The sequence below is a fragment of the Pempheris klunzingeri genome, chromosome 15, assembly GCF_042242105.1.
Source record: "Pempheris klunzingeri isolate RE-2024b chromosome 15, fPemKlu1.hap1, whole genome shotgun sequence".
NCBI lineage: Eukaryota > Metazoa > Chordata > Actinopteri > Acropomatiformes > Pempheridae > Pempheris > Pempheris klunzingeri.
Genome location: NC_092026.1, coordinates 17,669,866 through 17,687,769, shown reverse-complemented (window position 1 = coordinate 17,687,769; position 17,904 = coordinate 17,669,866). Strand labels below are relative to the sequence as shown.

At 40.0% G+C, this 17,904-nt stretch overlaps 1 protein-coding gene across 1 annotated transcript in view; it reads left to right on the top strand.

Moving 5' to 3' along the window:
- The first annotated feature begins 7,004 nt into the window (after window positions 1-7,004).
- Window positions 7,005-17,904, top strand: part of LOC139214509 (vasoactive intestinal polypeptide receptor 2-like) — a 55,199-nt gene continuing 44,299 nt past the window's right edge. Inside the window, exon 1 of the mRNA XM_070845380.1 lies at window positions 7,005-7,065. Within this exon, the coding sequence (XP_070701481.1) occupies window positions 7,015-7,065 (51 nt within the window). The 5' untranslated portion in view covers window positions 7,005-7,014. The remainder of the gene's footprint in view (window positions 7,066-17,904) is intronic.

Here is a 17,904-nt window from a genome sequence, read left to right as displayed (position 1 = left end):
ACGTTTACCAGGATGCACTGCGCCTGAGCGTCTGACTCCCTACCTCCCAATCCTCTTGTTTTGCTCTCTCTCTGGGTTGCCATCGGCCATGAACGGCCCAAAAACAACAAACACAGCACTCAAAAGACACTGCCCGAGCTTAAATCCTCTGCAGCAGACCGGGCTGATTAGCCGAGCTGACGGACTCTGTAGTTCTTCCTGGTCAGTGACTCATTAGACCAGGAAGTACAAAGTTTTCTGCGTCAATATTGCACACACTGAGGTATTCGGTGCTTCAGTGAGTCAAATAAAGTTTTGATTTACTTCTCTGCTATCAGGTCATCTGGTGCAGGTCTGCTCAGCGTTCCCAGGATCCAAACCAAGCAAAGTGAAGCAGCTTTTAACTTCTACACTCCCCTCCTGTAGAACAAGGCTTCCTGAACACCTGCTCATTTAAAACAAAACATTACTGTTTACTGTGGCTTTCCAATAAATGAGCACCATAACTTGCTTCTAATCTATTTATCCACATGCTTTTATTGTCTTTTAAATACGTAATCTCTGAAGCTTTAACTGTTATTTGCTTGTGCTTTTGTTGTCGTTCACATGCAGTTTTACTGATTTCTGTGTCTTCTTTGTCTTGTTTTTACGTCTCTGTAAAGCACTTGTGTCTGAATGGTGCTGTATAAATAAATTAGCCTTGCCTTGCTTTTCAGTGGACTACATCTACTTTGTATGTCACGTATGTTTTGTACGGTACATTTGTATGTTAAAAAGAACTGAACACAATAGTGGAATGCATGTTTTCATTATCTTTTTATTATTCAAAATGTTCTATAGTCAAGTTTTTCTCCCGCTGTGCTCACTGTAACTCCCTCTGGCCTCAAGCTAAACGCCTGTGGTAATAAATGTAAAATGAAACTGTTAGCTAAAGAAAGGAGAAATTGTGAGAAAAGGTGTTTTGTCTAAAGTCTATAGTCCTCACATGTGCATCCGTGCCCACGCGTCTTTACTCGCCCCCTGTTTGCTATTCAAATAATTATTGTAGGCTAATTAGATTAGCTTGGAGTCATCCTCGTCTCACTGCCCGACTCCTACAGATACTTTGATCTCATAGGGAGTCCTTTTAATTTTGGATCAACAGCAACACAATTACAGTAACAGACCAAAGTAAAGTGAGACATTAAGATGAGAACATAAAGTAATGTGATCAAGGATTATTTGCTAGGACAAATGCAGAATATAAAACTGCCACGCTCGTTCTTCTCATTTCATTTTCTCTCCTCTTTGGAACAGTGAAGGGTAATGACAGAGAGAGGGACGATGAGGAGGAGGAGGAGGAGGAGGAGGAGGAGGAGGAGGAACAATGTGCTTCTTGATATGAGGTGGGAGAAGAGCAATTTGCAAAGCAGCTCCACCAAGGAAATAAATACCCAGTGTCTCCAGACTGTTCAGGTAAAAGAAAAGAGTTTTATTTCAAATGAAAAACTTAAAATTCCCCTGCAGACACGTTTCACAGTGTGAAAACACTCTGCTTTGAACAATTAGAAGTGCAAACTCATGGCCTGTGGGGCCGTGACCGACTACTCAAGGTAAATGCCCTTGCTTTTAATTGTCTAACACGCACACAGTGCTGAAATGGTGTCTGTCTGTTAATTGTAGTGTTAAACTCCACTATAGGTGAACCTGTCTGACATATAATTCCTCCAATATGGCCCATCGTGGGATTTCACAAAGTCAGGTGTATGATGTGCTTTCGTTTGAGTGGTTTCATTTAAAGCTGGTGCTTTTTCAATCATCCGTCAGTATTTTCTGGGCAGTTGGTTCACAGTCGTGATGGATGAACTAGATCCTGATTGGCTTCACTGAGCGATTAGTAAGATCTATTGAATCAGAGCCGTTTTCCACTGAGCACATTTACTTCGTTTGCACCTGATGAGCTACATGATCTTACTCATGTAGATTGTTTTGTTTTCATTTGCCCAGGTTTTGAGATTTCCATCTTTAAGGTTTCTGGAGGGGAACGCAAACTAATTTGTGATTCATGTGAGACACCTGAAGAGCTCAACAGACAACACTATAAACTCTGAAGAAACACTGTGTGCGCTCAAACGCACAAACATATCAGGCCCACCCAGTGTGTTGGGGATATCTGAAACCATCTGCATGGTTGGACACCTGACAACATGTTTTTCATGGAGTAAACTCAGCACGGATGCCTGGAATTTGGATTTGAGGACTTTGGCTCGATGTTCAGAGAGTTCGGCCTTCTGCGTCTCAGGGTCCTCATTGATTCAGCTTTGCTCGTCCTGATTTTAAATTCTTATCATGCGCCTGCCTCCCTCTGTCCTCCTCCTCCTCACTGTTATTATGATCTGCTCTGTGTAGGCGGGTGTCATGTTCTGTGGTTTAAATGTTTATTAAACCCAATCACTTCTTTCAGTGTCAAGAATGAACTTTCATGTTTGACCTTTTAAACTTTTTTTACCCCAAAAGCGTGAACTTATCATTGAAAAGTTGTGTGTGATAATTCAAATAAAGGAATGTACACTAAATTATGAGAAATAATTGCTGTGAAACAAAGAGAGAGATATTTTTAAGATAAAGATGCTCTTAATTATGAAAAGTAATAATTTCCTTATTGATGTTTATGTACGTAAAAACAGACATTGATGATTGTATAGGCTTCGCGGACACATAAGAGCGTTCAGATGTACTTTTCCGTTCTAAAATCAAATCTGGTCCCATGAAAACCTTCACTGGTCGTACAACACTGATCATCAAGAAGAATATGTAAATATTTACTCTTTATATCCCTTGTTAATGGCACTTTTACAGCTGTATGCACATTTTTTCACCCCACACCTACATGTCGCTTTAAATTTTACACCACGGTCTGCTTCCACATAACAGCTTCTGTGCTGCTGTTCAGAACGAGAAAATGATGTGCTCTCAACACCAGATGACACATTCAAACGACCAGTAAGCCCACACACTAATATATGCATTGTCCCTATGCATGTAGTATGGTCACACAGTATGATTAAGTGTACATCAGTCTATGTGTAGACCATATACATTATGCTATAATGCAGCTTGGTTAGGTTTAGGAAAAGACCACAGTTTGAGTTAAAATGAGTCAAATGTAAATATAAAGGCAGTGTAACATTAAACTCAAAATATCTTCTTTCCAACATACACCTGGGTGTAAATAGCATTGTTGACTACAGAAAACCGGGTGCAAAGAGCATCTGCCTAACTACTGAGAGTTGAGATAAAAGGTTGACAACATCAAGATAAATAGCAGCTCTGTCTTTATTTCTGTTTCAGTCAGTTTCAATCAAAGCGTTCATGTCCCTAAAAAAAAACAGGACCAACTCCACAAGCAAATTTACCAACTCAATCAAATTTTAATCGACTGCTATTCTTCACTCACATGCTGGTTCCAGCTGTTCTTCCTGCAAAAATGACAGGATTAAAATCCAACCTAAGAATTCAAAGATGAGGTGGTGCTTTCTTTTCTTCGCCTGGATCAGGATGGTACATTCTGTTTTGGGAGCGTGCTCATTCCACCACACTGTTTAATGTCGGGTTTATACACAGGCCATAAAGCACTTGAAGCGGCCGAACGGAGAGCGACTGCTTTATGTTTTCTGTCTGCGTTTTTCAACTTAGTGTTGATACTTTGGGCCGCGGCAGGGCAGCTGGTGGTCTCTGGCCTTGTGTAAATATCTGCCACTTCATCATCACTCTGCTTTCACAAGTTTACCGTACAAGACGAAAAGTATGTACACATCTGGGAGAGTGCGCATTTATAAAGGAGAGAGGGGCGTTTCTGTAGGTCTGCTCTGCTATTCCCCACTGAATCAATAAATGTCATCTCAGGGTTTGAAGTGACATTGTTGCTGATAGCTACACACTAAATGAAATATATTTCACCAGGCGGTTCGCTGACATTTATAGATATATTTATTATCTCAAGCTGTTGTTGAAAATCTGACACGCTCACTGAAGTGGAAACCCGAAGTAGAATTCATATTCTCATAGCCAAGTGAGATTACAAAAAGGAAATTGGTTTAAATGTAATTGTGAGTCCCTTTTTAACTTGTCTGAGACATTCAAATTTGACTGACTTTTCTGCTCTGATTTGAAATTTTCTGCACTACCTGAGTATGTGTTTTCCAGGGGGCATGGATTTTTGGTCTGGTTTGATCCTTTTTATTATTTATTATTCATCGTGTGTAACTAACACGGCAAGTATGCAGGAGCGTTGGCAAGGTTTTCAACCAAATGTAATGCAAATTTTGACAGAATTTTGAAACGAAAAATGCAAATGAATGCACATTTTCACCCACTACAGTTGCGCAGTCATTAGCTGTTGGCTCATTGAGATTAACAGCTGGTGGTGCTTATTCTAACTAGGTGAATCTAACTATGTATGAGGAAAAGGGTGCAACATGAAAAAAAAAAACCCAGTACAACCTCAAATGGTGGAAAACTGAGAAGAAAACATGATGGAATAATGTTATTTCTGTTTGTCTTGTATAGTTGACGTCTCTCCCATCGCTCCACACAGATGTGATGTTTTCATTTCCGTCGCATTTTGCTTTTCATAGATACACAGTTTTTGCCATTTCCACTCAAGCTGTGCCAGCCTGGTGAAAGTGGGGAATGGATGTCTTGTAAAGCTCCTCGTCCACTGATCAGACTCAGACTTCACAACTTGAGTCATACAAACTGAAGACAGTTTGACAAGCGCCCTGCTCAACCCTCATCTTTTTTAATTGCTTAACTGGGCTGCACTCTTATCCATGTGTGTTTTTGAGCTGTAAACTAAATGATATGACTGTACTGTAATGTAGCACATCAATGCTGGTGTTAATAAAAAACCAATGCAGCTATGAGTTCATGTGGACATCTGACAAATTATCACCCCACTGTGATGTACTGACGGACATAATTCATCACAACTTCACCTGATAGCACTGTTTAACGTGCAAACTGTTGCACACAGCCATGTAGAGAATAAAACGTTCTGACAGAGTCAATTTCAAGGTCAAACTATTTAATCGTTGCACACCTGTGTTGGTATTTTCTGACAAATTCGTTGGTGCACATTGAAGGAAAGGAGCTGGACACTAAAGTAAATGTGGTTTGACTTGCAGGCTTAGTTCATTGTCTGCTCCCCATGTAATGCATTTACTTTATTTGAAACTTTTTACTTGAGTCAATCTCAATTATTCTGGTGCGAGATTACTTGAAAAGCAATTTCCATAGCAAGCAAGTCATTTTTAAGACAACTTTTGGATGACAGAAGAATCGTTAAAGTTTTTCTATTAGTTTAGCTGTCCAAATTTTCTTTTAATGTCCCTCCTTTTAACAGCAGCAGTTGTGGACATTTGAAGTGAGACCTTGTTCCTTTTGAAAGAATAAATAATATGCTAATCACGAGCCACACAACTTTGCTCTGTCAGTGCACTCTAGGGTTTGGCAGATCCAGCTTTACTTGGTCTGGTATGACCAGTAGGTTACGGTTGTGGTGGCTACCTCTAGCTAGATAAGTTTTCCTTATTGATGTTACTGAGTCAGTTCGCTGACTTTGTGTATTTCAAACATCTGTTTCCTATTATGGTAGCTGAAATTCACTGCTTGTTTTGTAAAAACACATAAAATGGATAAGAAACATTAAGACAAATCTAACAGAGAATAAAACCTTTTCATTTTGATTCGTGTCCTTCAAATCAAAGCTGGTTGATTCGTCATTTCTGGTTACAATGTCTGTCTGGATTGGATGGGACATAAAAAGCAAGTTTAACAGAATTTTTTCGTCATTATATTATTTTTACCGTACAGCAGAAAGAATATTTTGTTGTCCTAATGGCTAGAAGAGACTGTAGGGACACCGAAAATACCTTCAGAATAGCAGTAAGAATACCGAAGATTTACCTTTTAGAAAAATGGGCACTTTTTTATTTCTGATATTGTATACTAGTTTACGTTATATTATTCTAGTTTAGATTGTACATATTTTATATTTTTCATATATTTTTTCCTTTTTTACTTAAGTGTTGGTTGTCTTGTGGTGGCTGTTTGTTGTCTTGTGTGGTGTCTGTCTGTATTGCTGCCATAACAAAGCAGTTTCCTGTGAAGGATTAATAAAGGAACTATTCCATTCTACTCTATTTCAGTCCAATGGCGTCCCATGCATTTCTATAAAGTTGTTTTTTTTTGCTAAGACACCAAACATTTAATGTTTTTAGCCTCTCTGTGAGTAAGAATAATTTAATAATTTAAATAATATATAACAATCACAATAACAGCAGATGCATTGAAACTTTTATTTTTAATACCTTGGTACATGTTCCTGTTTATACTTTTACTATTTTTTACTTTAGTATCATTGTCAAAGCTGGACTTTTACAATTGACTGACCTAAGGTGATCTTTGGAAGTACAGAAGGAGGGACAGTTTAATACACATGTGGCTCCTAAATCATTTACGGTCATGTAAACAAGTAATAAAAATTTTAAAAATTAATTCTAAAAGAGACAGAAAGTCAATGCAGAGATGCTAAAATCCATGTATTCTATTTGTTTTTCCAACCGTGGCAGCTGCATGTTGTACAAACTGGAATGTAATGCTTCTTAAATTGAATTGAATTGAATTGAATTGAACTGAACTGAACTGAACTGAATAAAATCAAATCTATATATGCTCAATAAACATTTTACTTTGAAATTCAGTACCGGAAGTCCACATGCTCATCTCTGTGAGCTTGACATTTGAAGGCAGCTGCAGGGAGCTGGTCTCACTGCACACTCAGCTCAGTGGAAGTGACCAGAGTGGATACACAGGACATCATTTGGCTTTCTCCACCTTCTTTTTTTTCCCCCACACATTCATGGAATTACTGAAAAAACATCCAGATTCTTTTTGCGGGATGAAAAAGTCTAAAATGAAGTCCGGACTCCTGTCATAATAACCTGAGATCCTCCTGAAAGGACAGCTGGCTGGCGTCTGCCTGAGGAGTTTAAGATGAAAAGTTTGCTCTTTCTCACCTTGTGTCTCTCGACGTGTCCGCTCACGGTGAGTCTCTTTCCTGCAGATTTCACAGCCAGTTTATGTCTAAAACCACTTTGAAATATCAAACTCAACACTGGTGGGTTTTCCCAGCATTGATGTGTGGAGCTCAGGTTGTAATTTACACAACACACACTGATGCTGATGTGCCAAAAAAAAGCTGAATTTTAACGAGCCTGCTGATTAGTAAAGACACATTCCCAAGGTGACATGCAGGCAGGCATAGAGAGACTTATTGTGAATGTCAATGATTAAATTTATCACATATTGATTGTGTTATAATTTAATGTACTCGACCTGTTTTGGTGCCAAGTTGTGAGGTGTGAGCAGAGTTGTCCTACTTTGTGGTGTTTTGTTTTTTTATGCTCTTTTTGTGTAAATGTACCTGCAGCTGATTCTTTTCATTATCACTTATTCTGCTCAATAACCTCTTTATTATTATCTGCTGGACTGATTGGTCTAATATGTGTCAGGAAATGAAGAGTCACTGCCTCAAAGAGCACATGGTTAAAATACCCATATACGCCATATACCATTTTTTTTTTTTTTGCTGGTTTCTATTTGTGTGTTTCTCTCAGTCTCACATTAAAATCCACCTGTTATCTGAAAAGAAATGTGACAATGTCATCCTGGGATTTGGGAAATTGCGATGGGCATTTTTACTGCTGTCTGATATTTTATGGACTACAGGATGAATCACCAACGAAAAGAATCATTAGCTGCCCAAAGACTCTCAGTTTACAGTGATACAGTGATAAAGATGAAGAGAAACACCAGATATGCACTCTTGTGAAGCCGCGTGTTTGCTTCTAAAACGTGGTTTAAATTATGAAGTGGTAATGATTGTTTCAGCTCTAATAAGTTGAAGTTTATTGACTTTATTGACTTTTCTAACCACTCGAGGTGTAATCAGCTGCAGAGCTGTCTGTGCTATCTGTGCTCAAGTCCTACTGAAGCTGATGAAATTAATAAATTGGAAATCAATTAGAAATTTGGACCGTGTCCTGAGCAATTTGTAGTGAAAATGTCAAACATTCCCCCAGTTCCAGCCTCTCAAATGTGAGGATTTGCTGTTTTTTTTTCTTTCTTCTGTGACCATGAACCGAATATCTTGGGCTTTGGTGTTCACACAAAGAAAAAGCAAATTGCAAACAGCTCCGTAGGCCTTGACTCCATTTTCTGATGTATTATTGACGAATAACTCAACCCATACCCAAAAAATGTGTTCCTGTGGGGAATAAATATGAAGCCAGGTGACGTTGTGTGCAAGCATTTCTGTTTCCATTAATGAATGAAACATTTTTAGGGATGATTTTGCACCGTTGGTTGCGCTTGTCGACCAGTACAGTTTTCTCACACATCATTTGGATCTGCCCTTTCCCCGTGTCGATCCACCTCACAGTATAAACAGTGCTCTCTTCCCATAAGCCTCCTGTGACTAAAAGCAGACCGCGCTGTCAAAGTGTTCCCATCACCCAACACAAATGTGAGGCTTTAATTATCCAGCTGATGCACACACAACACTGAGTACAAGGAAACCCCTTCTCACATAAGCACAGACTGTTTTTTTCTTTAGTTTCAAGGCTTATTGTCATTATTCAATGCAGGATTGCACAGTGAAATGCAGCGAGAGAGTGTGTATGAACCAGGGCTGCATGTGAAGATTATTTTTGTCTCTATTAATCATTTATTTTCAAATGATCAAATGTCTCCAGACCCAATAGCCAGTGGTTTAATATTCAATTTATTGTCACGCAAAATCAAGAAACGCAGCAAATGCTGTCATGTGATAATGTGGAACAATCAATTTAAGGACTTACATGATTAGTTGATCAGTCTAATTGCAGGTTAGTTATCTGTCGATCGGCTAATTAGTTAATCGGTGCAGCTCTAGTATAAATAGATTTAAAATAGAATAGAATAAAGACTGAAGGTATGTACAGTAATAGAAGTACTTAAGGAGGGAAACTAAACCAGGCTGGTATACAGTTATGTACACACAAAAGAAATTCACTGTGTTACAGCAAAAGTAAAATAACAGCAGAAATAGAACCTCAATAAAACAATAAGTAATAAACTAGTGGACAAGAGACATACACATAAAAAAGTATGTACTATTCAGACATGAGGAAGTATAAAAATAGGGACAATGTACACAGGGGGGAATATAAAAAAAACGTGGGAATCTAAAACCTATTGCACATTAAGTGAGGAAAGTTTTTCTCAATAAATATACTGCACAGTTGGTGTACATTGTCAGATTTGGTGCAGTGTGGTCTACTGGGAGCAGTGCTGGTTGTAGAGTCTGCTGGAAGGACGGAGCTGCGATACACACTGAGGGTGGAGGAGTCTGTCGCTGAAGGAGCTCTCCTGTGCGGTCGGAGTGTCCTTCACGCTGCCCCCCCACCTGAGCCTCTCAGGTCTCTCTGGGATGTTCATTCCCAGGAACCTCAAACGCTTCACTCACTGCGCCTCACATCTTCTGATGTCGATTTGCGTGTCTCTGCCTCCTTTTTCCTTAAACCAGCTTCTTGTTTTTGCTGACATTGAGCTGCCCCTCATCCTTTTTGAGCCTTATTTTCTGGTAAGGATTCAGTGTCTGTTTGACTATAACTTGGACACGTTTTTCACATTTTTTTTTTTTTTTTAAATGTTCCTTTAGTCTGACAGTAAATTCCCAATAAAGCAAAGGGAGTTTGGTGTAAATGACTGACAGATGGAGAAATCTCTTCTTTAAATGAGCAAACCAGTGAATTCAGTTTGGTGTGCTTGGAGTGAAGAAGGCTCTGTGCTGTTATGTAACATTATTTGGAGAACAACCCCTTCAGTACCAGGGACACTCCTCTTTATCCACAACTCTGTACGAACGCAGGTCTTTTGATGAATGATATTCTACTAAAACTGGCTGGCCTTCACTTTGTGAAGATGATGACAAAAAGATGCAAAAAAAATACCCTCTGGTTCCAGATTCTCAACTGTGAGGATCTGATGCTGATCAATAAGGAAATATTATTACTTGAGACAGTTGGACAAATAAACACAAACATGATGTATGAATTGTGATAACAGAGCAAAACTCAAAGAGCTCCACTCTGAGGATGAGGAGATGAAGAGGTGGAGACAGTGTTTGCCTCTCTACTGGCGGTATTCCTTAATTTGCCGCTGTGTACGTTGCAGATGTGCATGTTTTCTGCAGCCCCAGTGCGCCGGAGGACAGCAGGGACTCAGGTGTGAGCAGGCTCCCGGCCACAGTGGTATATTAAGCTCATGTGTCTGAACAGGGGCTGCAGGATGGACAGATCCCACTCAGCACTGTGGATTATAAACGCACACAAACACACGTTACAAGAAATGAGCACACAGTCGAAGCAGAGAGATCATGTCGGAAACTTTTACACTCTGACTCATCTGTGTGGATTTTGTTATATATTATTTGGCAGAGCAAAGGGTACCGGATGCCTGGAATCAGCTGTTGTCAGCGATTTTTTAGATGATAGCAGTACCTCACATGTTAAAAAGAGGAGAAAATGAAAGAGGAGAAAATGAGTCCCGATTCTTTCTCATCATTTATGTGCTTTTTGAAGCACAGAATCACTGTTGTGACTCACTGACCCTAAATTATCATCAAAGTTTAAGCCAAAGTGAATAAAAACCCATTTCAGTGCCACATTGTTCTGCAATGCATACTTAATATTTAAAGCATGGTAAAAGCAATTAAATTGAAAGTAAAATTATACACAACTAGAAATCTAAATCATTCACATACTCATCATACACAATACTGGACAAAGTACAAAGCATTTACAAACTACAATTCGGATAATTAAATACACAAAGACAGAAATCTGCTGTTTCTTAGAACAACTGGGTGCTGAATTAGCAGTAATACCCTCCAAAATGAAACTCTACATTAACCTTAGATGTATTAAACAATAACTCAGTATTTTTAAACCTGGGCCCTATTATTTACAGTAACAGCTGTTAGTTCGGTTCAAAGCCACCGGACTCCATTAACACAAACAGTCATTTTAACACGCAGAACGCAGGAGTTGCTGGTCTAGTTATTGTGACTTTGGTGTGTAACACATTCGTTCTGAGCCAAACTAACTGTTTAAAAACACCAAAGTTACACAATAAAACAAACTAACTAACCAGTCGAGGCAGCGAGAAACCAGCAACTCTCAAGCTCTGCATGCTAAAATGATTGTTTTTGTCAATAGAGTCTGGTGGCTTTGAAAGTAGCGATAAAACAGCTTCTCCTGCTTGAGCAAAACTTACACGTCTATCTATCTGCAGGGAATAACAATCTTACTAACAATCTAGGCTGGTCAGTGGCAAAAATAAGCACTTTTATTGTGTTTAGTTATGTAAAAATGGGGCTTAGGTTTAAAAGTACCTCAGTTAGCCTTTAAAACCTTTAATGGGTGGCATTATTCTTGGCATCCGAGGTTCCTTTAAGTAAAAAGTAATGGCCTGGTTATATACTGCAGGGCTGATGAGGTACAGTGGAAAACGGGTAACTAGGTGAATGTGGGAGTCAGGTGACGGGGACAGGTTGAAAAGTCTGAGGGCATCTGGAGGAAAAGCGGCAATGAAGGTACGTGAGGAAGTGAATGTGTGAGAGAACCAGAGAGGCCGAATGTGACAACATTAGGTGATTGGCAGCAGGAACACCTGACGGCTAGGATGGACATAAAGTTGAATATTCAACACAAATTACAGGAATGATCAGGTTGATGATCAGGAAGAAACTCTGATCAAAGAGTGCTCCATAATGTGTGCCTCAAAGGATGGATGAAAGAATACTGATTAATTGGGGAACTGTGCTGAAGCATTTTGTTCCCAACAGCATCAACAAACCATTTTGTATTTTCTACCGCTCTGATTCATTTATCTGTCAGGCTCCAAAGCTCATGGGTTTTGTAGTAGCCGACATGGTAGTAGAGCTCGTGGGTTTTGTAGTATTTAACGCCAAACGGGCAGAAATATATATAAAGATATATATGAAATACACTTTTGATCCAAAGCTGAAATCATGAAAACTAATGGCAATGACATGAACGCACAGTGTTGTTAAAGAGTTGCAGAGGGAGCCTTGCTGCCGCAGCAGTACTGTGACAGCACTTTCCCAAGATTATTAAAACAGACTGTTGACTTTGAATTATGAACTTTCAAATCATTAAACTTAAATATTTGTAAAACCTAATCAGAGCTCTGAACGGCTTGTGTGAGTGCAGGAGCAGAAAAGAAACTTCTGTCGTGCACTCCCAGTTTGAATAAATGGGCTCTAATACACCGAAATTATCCACAGAAACTCCGTCTAAAAAAGACATCTAAAGCCCGCTTCATGTCTTGGATTTTCACTGCTTGACTGACAAGTAACGTCTGGCGAATTTCAGAGCTGAAACAACGATGAAGCAATTTAGCGACTGAAGACAGAGACCGAACATGAATCAAGAAACCAAAAGAACCTCACAGGTTTTTATTTTAGGGGTAATCTCTTAATGCCAAATAAGAAACTAGGGAACAGAGACAAGCTGCATGTATAATTCTCTTTTAGATTTAGGTTCATTTGCACATTGCATTCCCTCACTTATTCATCACTTCTAACTCATAGTTTCACACAAAAAGAAACACCAACAATTTACAAATGTTCCTTGACCAAAAAGGAGCAGAAAGAAGAAAAACCTCATATGTTAACTAACCCAGAATGTAAATGAACTGATAAAAGAGAAAGTAGAAGAGCTCCTCCTGTTAACAACATTCACTGTCCTGCTCTGATCTACATGTCGACAGAGAAGCTTTGCCTCCTGCCACTGACCATAAACCCTCTGATCTTTGTAAGTCAAAGGCTGCATTTGAAACTACAGAGCACTGATTTGGCCAAAATGTAGTGGATCGTATACAAACAATAGCAAAATCTGCAGTTTGCCAAAGATGTCGCCCTGATTCGGTAAAAACCTGCATCGGATCAGTCTGCCTACCCTACTGTGTCCCACAATGCAAAGCGCTTACCGTTTGAGGAAACTGCTGACGAAACCGTCACATATTTCACCCCTAAAGTCCACTAAAATCTGTTTCTGAGCAAATCTGAGGTGAGAAATGAGCTGCTGAATCTCACTCATATTAGATCTACGAGTTTGCTCTGAGCCAAAGCCGGTGCTACATTTGTCATTTTGTTGTGCACGGTTTCCAGCCTTTCTGTGTTTGCATGTTCTCCCCATGCTCTCTTAGGTTTCCACGTACTCCAGCTTCCTCCCACAGTCCAAAGACGTGCAGGTTAAGTTAATTAGTGACTCTAAATTGTCCGTAGGTGTGAATGTGAGTGTCAGCTGGGGTCGACTCCAGCCCCCTATGCAAGGATAAGCTTGTATAGATAATGGGTGAAGAGGAATGGTTTAATTTCAGGTCAGATTTATTATGTTGACGCTGATTTCAAAACTGTTGGAATGAAACAGGAAAAAAAAAAATCAAACCAGTCGAACTGAGAATTGGATTTAGAAAATAAGCTTTCATTGTGTTTATGAAATAATGGATTTGATTTCTGCAGCCTGCTGTTCTCATGTCATGGTCTACTGATTGGCCAGGCTTCAATCAGTTGTAACAGATGTTTTCTAGTCTAAATCCTTGTAACAACAAGCATGTGAGATTTAGTGTAGTTTCTGAGTGGCAGGATTAAATGGCACACAGCTGTGCGTAATGAGAGGGAAAGGTCAGAATGGACACCTCTCCAACCAGTGTTGAAAATATCCCATTCTGGTGCCGAGGTTGACCCGTGATGGAGCGGTCAAAACCTGCATATCAGAGCAGCAGGAGGCAGATGATAATAACCACCTGTCTGTCTGTAGGTCATCCTGATCCAGAGTCTGCAGTGGGCTGCTATGACTCCATCACTCTGCTGCTGCTGCCTTCGCTTCCCACAGAGAAGAGGTCACACGCAGTCGTTACTCGCACAGCAGCAAGAGGTCATTTGTCAGAAAAACATAGAAAGGTTTTACTTGGCAGTAGGACCAAAGCAGTAACATTTCATGAGCGAAAGCTCACATATTTACTAAAATATTGAGAAAAATTATACGATTAATTGTTTTTTCAAACTCAGACTCATTGGCCTTCATATTGATGAGTCTGAGTTTGAAAAAATGATTAATTGTATAATTTTTCTTTTAATAAAGAACATGAAAATGGATGAAATTGGGTCCCACAAACCCGAACACCATACAAGGGCTAAAAGGGGTGATGTAAAGAGAACACGGTGAAATATTTCGTTGGGCCAGTTTGTCACCAGAATAGTTTCACTGCTAAAATAATAGCTAACATGCCTGCACTGCCTGCATTATTGTTCACTGTAGATCACTTCCTTGACAGCTGATGATCAGCAGGTTTTAATTGTCGTTTATGTTTTGAATTCATGCTAAAATCACTATATCTAATAACACAAAATCCTCTCGTTTGTCCAGTAGTCACAGTGATCTGTTGACGGCTCTCATACTAGCCTAAATACACCGATCCAATCAGCCAGGCTCTGGTGCGGTTTGTCTGTGATGTGAAAGCAAAACAGACCAACCACAGGACTGCATGATCGTACTTATGTTACTTAAGCTTCGAAAGTTTAACTACTATTAAATCCACTTACTGATCCTGTTAAGAAAGCAATCTTAAGAACTCTCACCTAAGCTGGCCGACGGTTGGTAGAGCATCGTCTCTTCTGAGTCGCATACAACAATAATCTACAGTTATCTCAGTAAAGCCTCGACTTCACTGTTGCCCCATTTCTCCTTGTGTTCTTCCTTTTTTTTTTTGTTAGGAGCTGCTTGTTCGTGTTTTGTTTTGTCTGTTGGATCCCTCAATGTTCCTGTTGTGCTGGGAAGAGTACCTATTCCAAAGTAGGAGCTAAATAAGTCTAAATGTGAGTTAAACCAGAAGAGCATAGATTCATGACCTTATCAATACTGCCCAATGAATGAGTTCATGAGTCCAGATTTTTATCGTCAGCTGCCAAATCCCTTAACTTTATCTAGATTTTCACATCATCAGGGTGAATTCAGTCTTTTCTCCGAACCACAGGATCTGTTGTTTTCATCTCTTGTGGGACTAAATCATAAAGTGCGCCTACGTAGAGAGCTGGCAGGGCTGATTGAGGACAGCGGGGGGGGGGAAGAGAGCAGGTATTTCCACCTCCAGAGGGATAAACGGGAAGCTTCGGCATCCACAAAACCCACGCCACTCCCACACTATTGGTGTGTTCGCTGTGTAGTCAGGCAGTAACTCATCCAATTAGCTGCTCATGAACCACAGGCAACGAGGCATTGAGTACAAAAGTATATAAAATTCCACCTTAGCAGTGATCAAACCTTCACACACCCACTCTGTTAGGAAAGAACAAAAAGGGAAAAGACTCCAAAGCAAGACTGAAATATTGCTTTAAGCCTCCATTTCTCCAAATAGACATAAGATACAAGTTTTATCCCCATTACGACTAACTGAAATATAGTATTTAAACAAATAAAGGGAAACATCCCCAGCTTCATAGGCTTTTAGATCCCAAACCTTTTCTTGCTTCAGCATATGACACTTTGTAGACGAGGGTGGAGAGTGATTGATTTATGAAACAGCAATGTAAAGCTGCATTAACAAAGCTGGAATCATCAAAGCAGGTGAGGCTGTTAAATCCACAGGATACATGGATGGATATATTTACATTACATTTACATGCATTGATTTTGTGGTGACCACGGACAAACGAGGTACGAGACAAGCCTTTGTGCTGCACGTTAGCTAACGGTGCCAGGTAATAATAGCGGTTCTTGTCAGCGTTTTCATGGAAATGGGTCAGTCTGCTGAGGCAGGATCACAAAACAGGGGAACAAAGAGGAGTAGAGCTCCTGTAATCAGGTTTTCTACAACCTTTAAGGTGGTGAAACTATTTATTGTGTTGGGTGGTCAGTCAGTGTTGGCCTCCTGCGGCCTTGATCGGTTAGTTTGCTTGTGTTATTGTTTGACTGTGGTGTTTTAAATGTTAAAACACGAAAGTCACAGTAACTAGAATAGTAACTTCTGTGTTCTGTGAGGTAAAATTACTGTTTTTGTCAATGGAGTCTGGTGGCCTTGAACCCAGGGATACGATGGTTGTATCCAGTTAAACTAAAAGGATCTTATGGCTCCATCTCTGCAGGGATCTTTTCTATACCACTGTCAGACACTTTCAGAACAACACTAGCTAGAAAAAACAAGCAATTTTAGTGGATGCACTGTTGGGGTGAGGTTACATCTCAGCCATTGCAGCACATTCACAGCTGGTGGTCGAGTTGATCTACTGGACCAGTTGGAAAACTTTGTTCTTAATCAGTCATTTCAAACCCAAAATATGTAAAAGTAGGGCTCAGATTTCAAAATACCGGTGTTATCCTTTAACCACAGGGCTGCTGTTTTTCAACAGTGATTTGTAAGAACAAATGTCTTCTTGCTTTAATCTTAAGATGGTAATGGAGTAAGGAGTAAGGCAACACAGAGATTTTACTGAAGGATTAATCAGGGTAATGTACAGTCTGTTCCACAAGTCAAAAACTAAAAATGCAGAGAACCAGAGGTATAAAAACAACAGGCACAGATCAAAAATCAAAGAGGCAATGCAGACAGACTGGGGGGACGCGAAGCAGGCAGCAGCACAAACAACAAAGGTAAAACTGACTGTACAGGTACTGTGGGATAATGAGTGGACCAGCAACAGGTGAGCGGCAGACTGAGCAGGCCGGCGGCTGATTGGTTGACAGACAGCCCGGCGGGGGTAGCATTGGGTGACGATGGTGAACTGGCGGGAAAAAGCTGGCCGGTGCTGACTGGGCGATGAGCAGAGGGGTGTGGGTGCGGGAGGGTGGGGAGTAGGAGCAGGAAGCTCCGGCAGGGTCCAGTTGGTGTTGGCGATGTTCACTAAGACGCATCTCTGTATGTTAAATGAGCTAAACAAGCGAGATCCGATGTGTCAGTTAGGAATCTTTAGATGTGCTGCTCAGCACGTTTAAGGACAGAGTCATGGTATTTGTTTGCTTCTGTTTTCGCTCTTTGTGTGTGTGTCAACAACACACACACACACACACACACACACACACACACACACACACACATAGACACACACACAGAGCCCTGACCAATTATCTCATTATAAAGCTGTTATTGCTGCCGTGTCAGCAAACAATTCTCTAACCAGCTTGGCAACATTAGTCTCCACCGACGCCTGAGAACAATATCTGGCTCTTAAGCTGCCAGATGTTCCACTTCATTCACCGGCTAGTCTCTTTTTCTGTGTATGTATGTATAACTGATTATTGTCAAATGTACCACTGACTGGTCATAACGGATTAGTGGATCATTTTATTTATTCATCGCTTAAGTTATTGATGTGTGCTTCTTAAGATTTGGCCAGACGGAGGAGTAAGATTATCCTTCTTGGATGTCTCGCGTTACTTTCTATTGTTTTGTTGCACAAAGGGTATTTTTCCTCGCAAACTAATTAACCAAACAACTAAATAAGTCTGGTACAATTGTTTTTTTTTCAGTTCAGTTTCAGTTTCATCTTAAAGTTTAGTAACCAAAGTGTCAGTCTGAATAAATCAGTCAAAAGTTATGGATATAACACTTATTGATATAGTGAAATAATACAGAGTCTCGTTTACTGTGCTGTGTACTGAGAGAGATGACCACCATTTTTATAACAGAGTAAGTGTGAAGTGTGTGTAGTGAAACCTTGAATATTACTACATGTTACGTATATTTTAATTGAGACACTGAGAGTGGCTCATTTATGAAAGCTGTTTGTTGTCTTTGTATTTAGGACACAGAAAGCAGCGA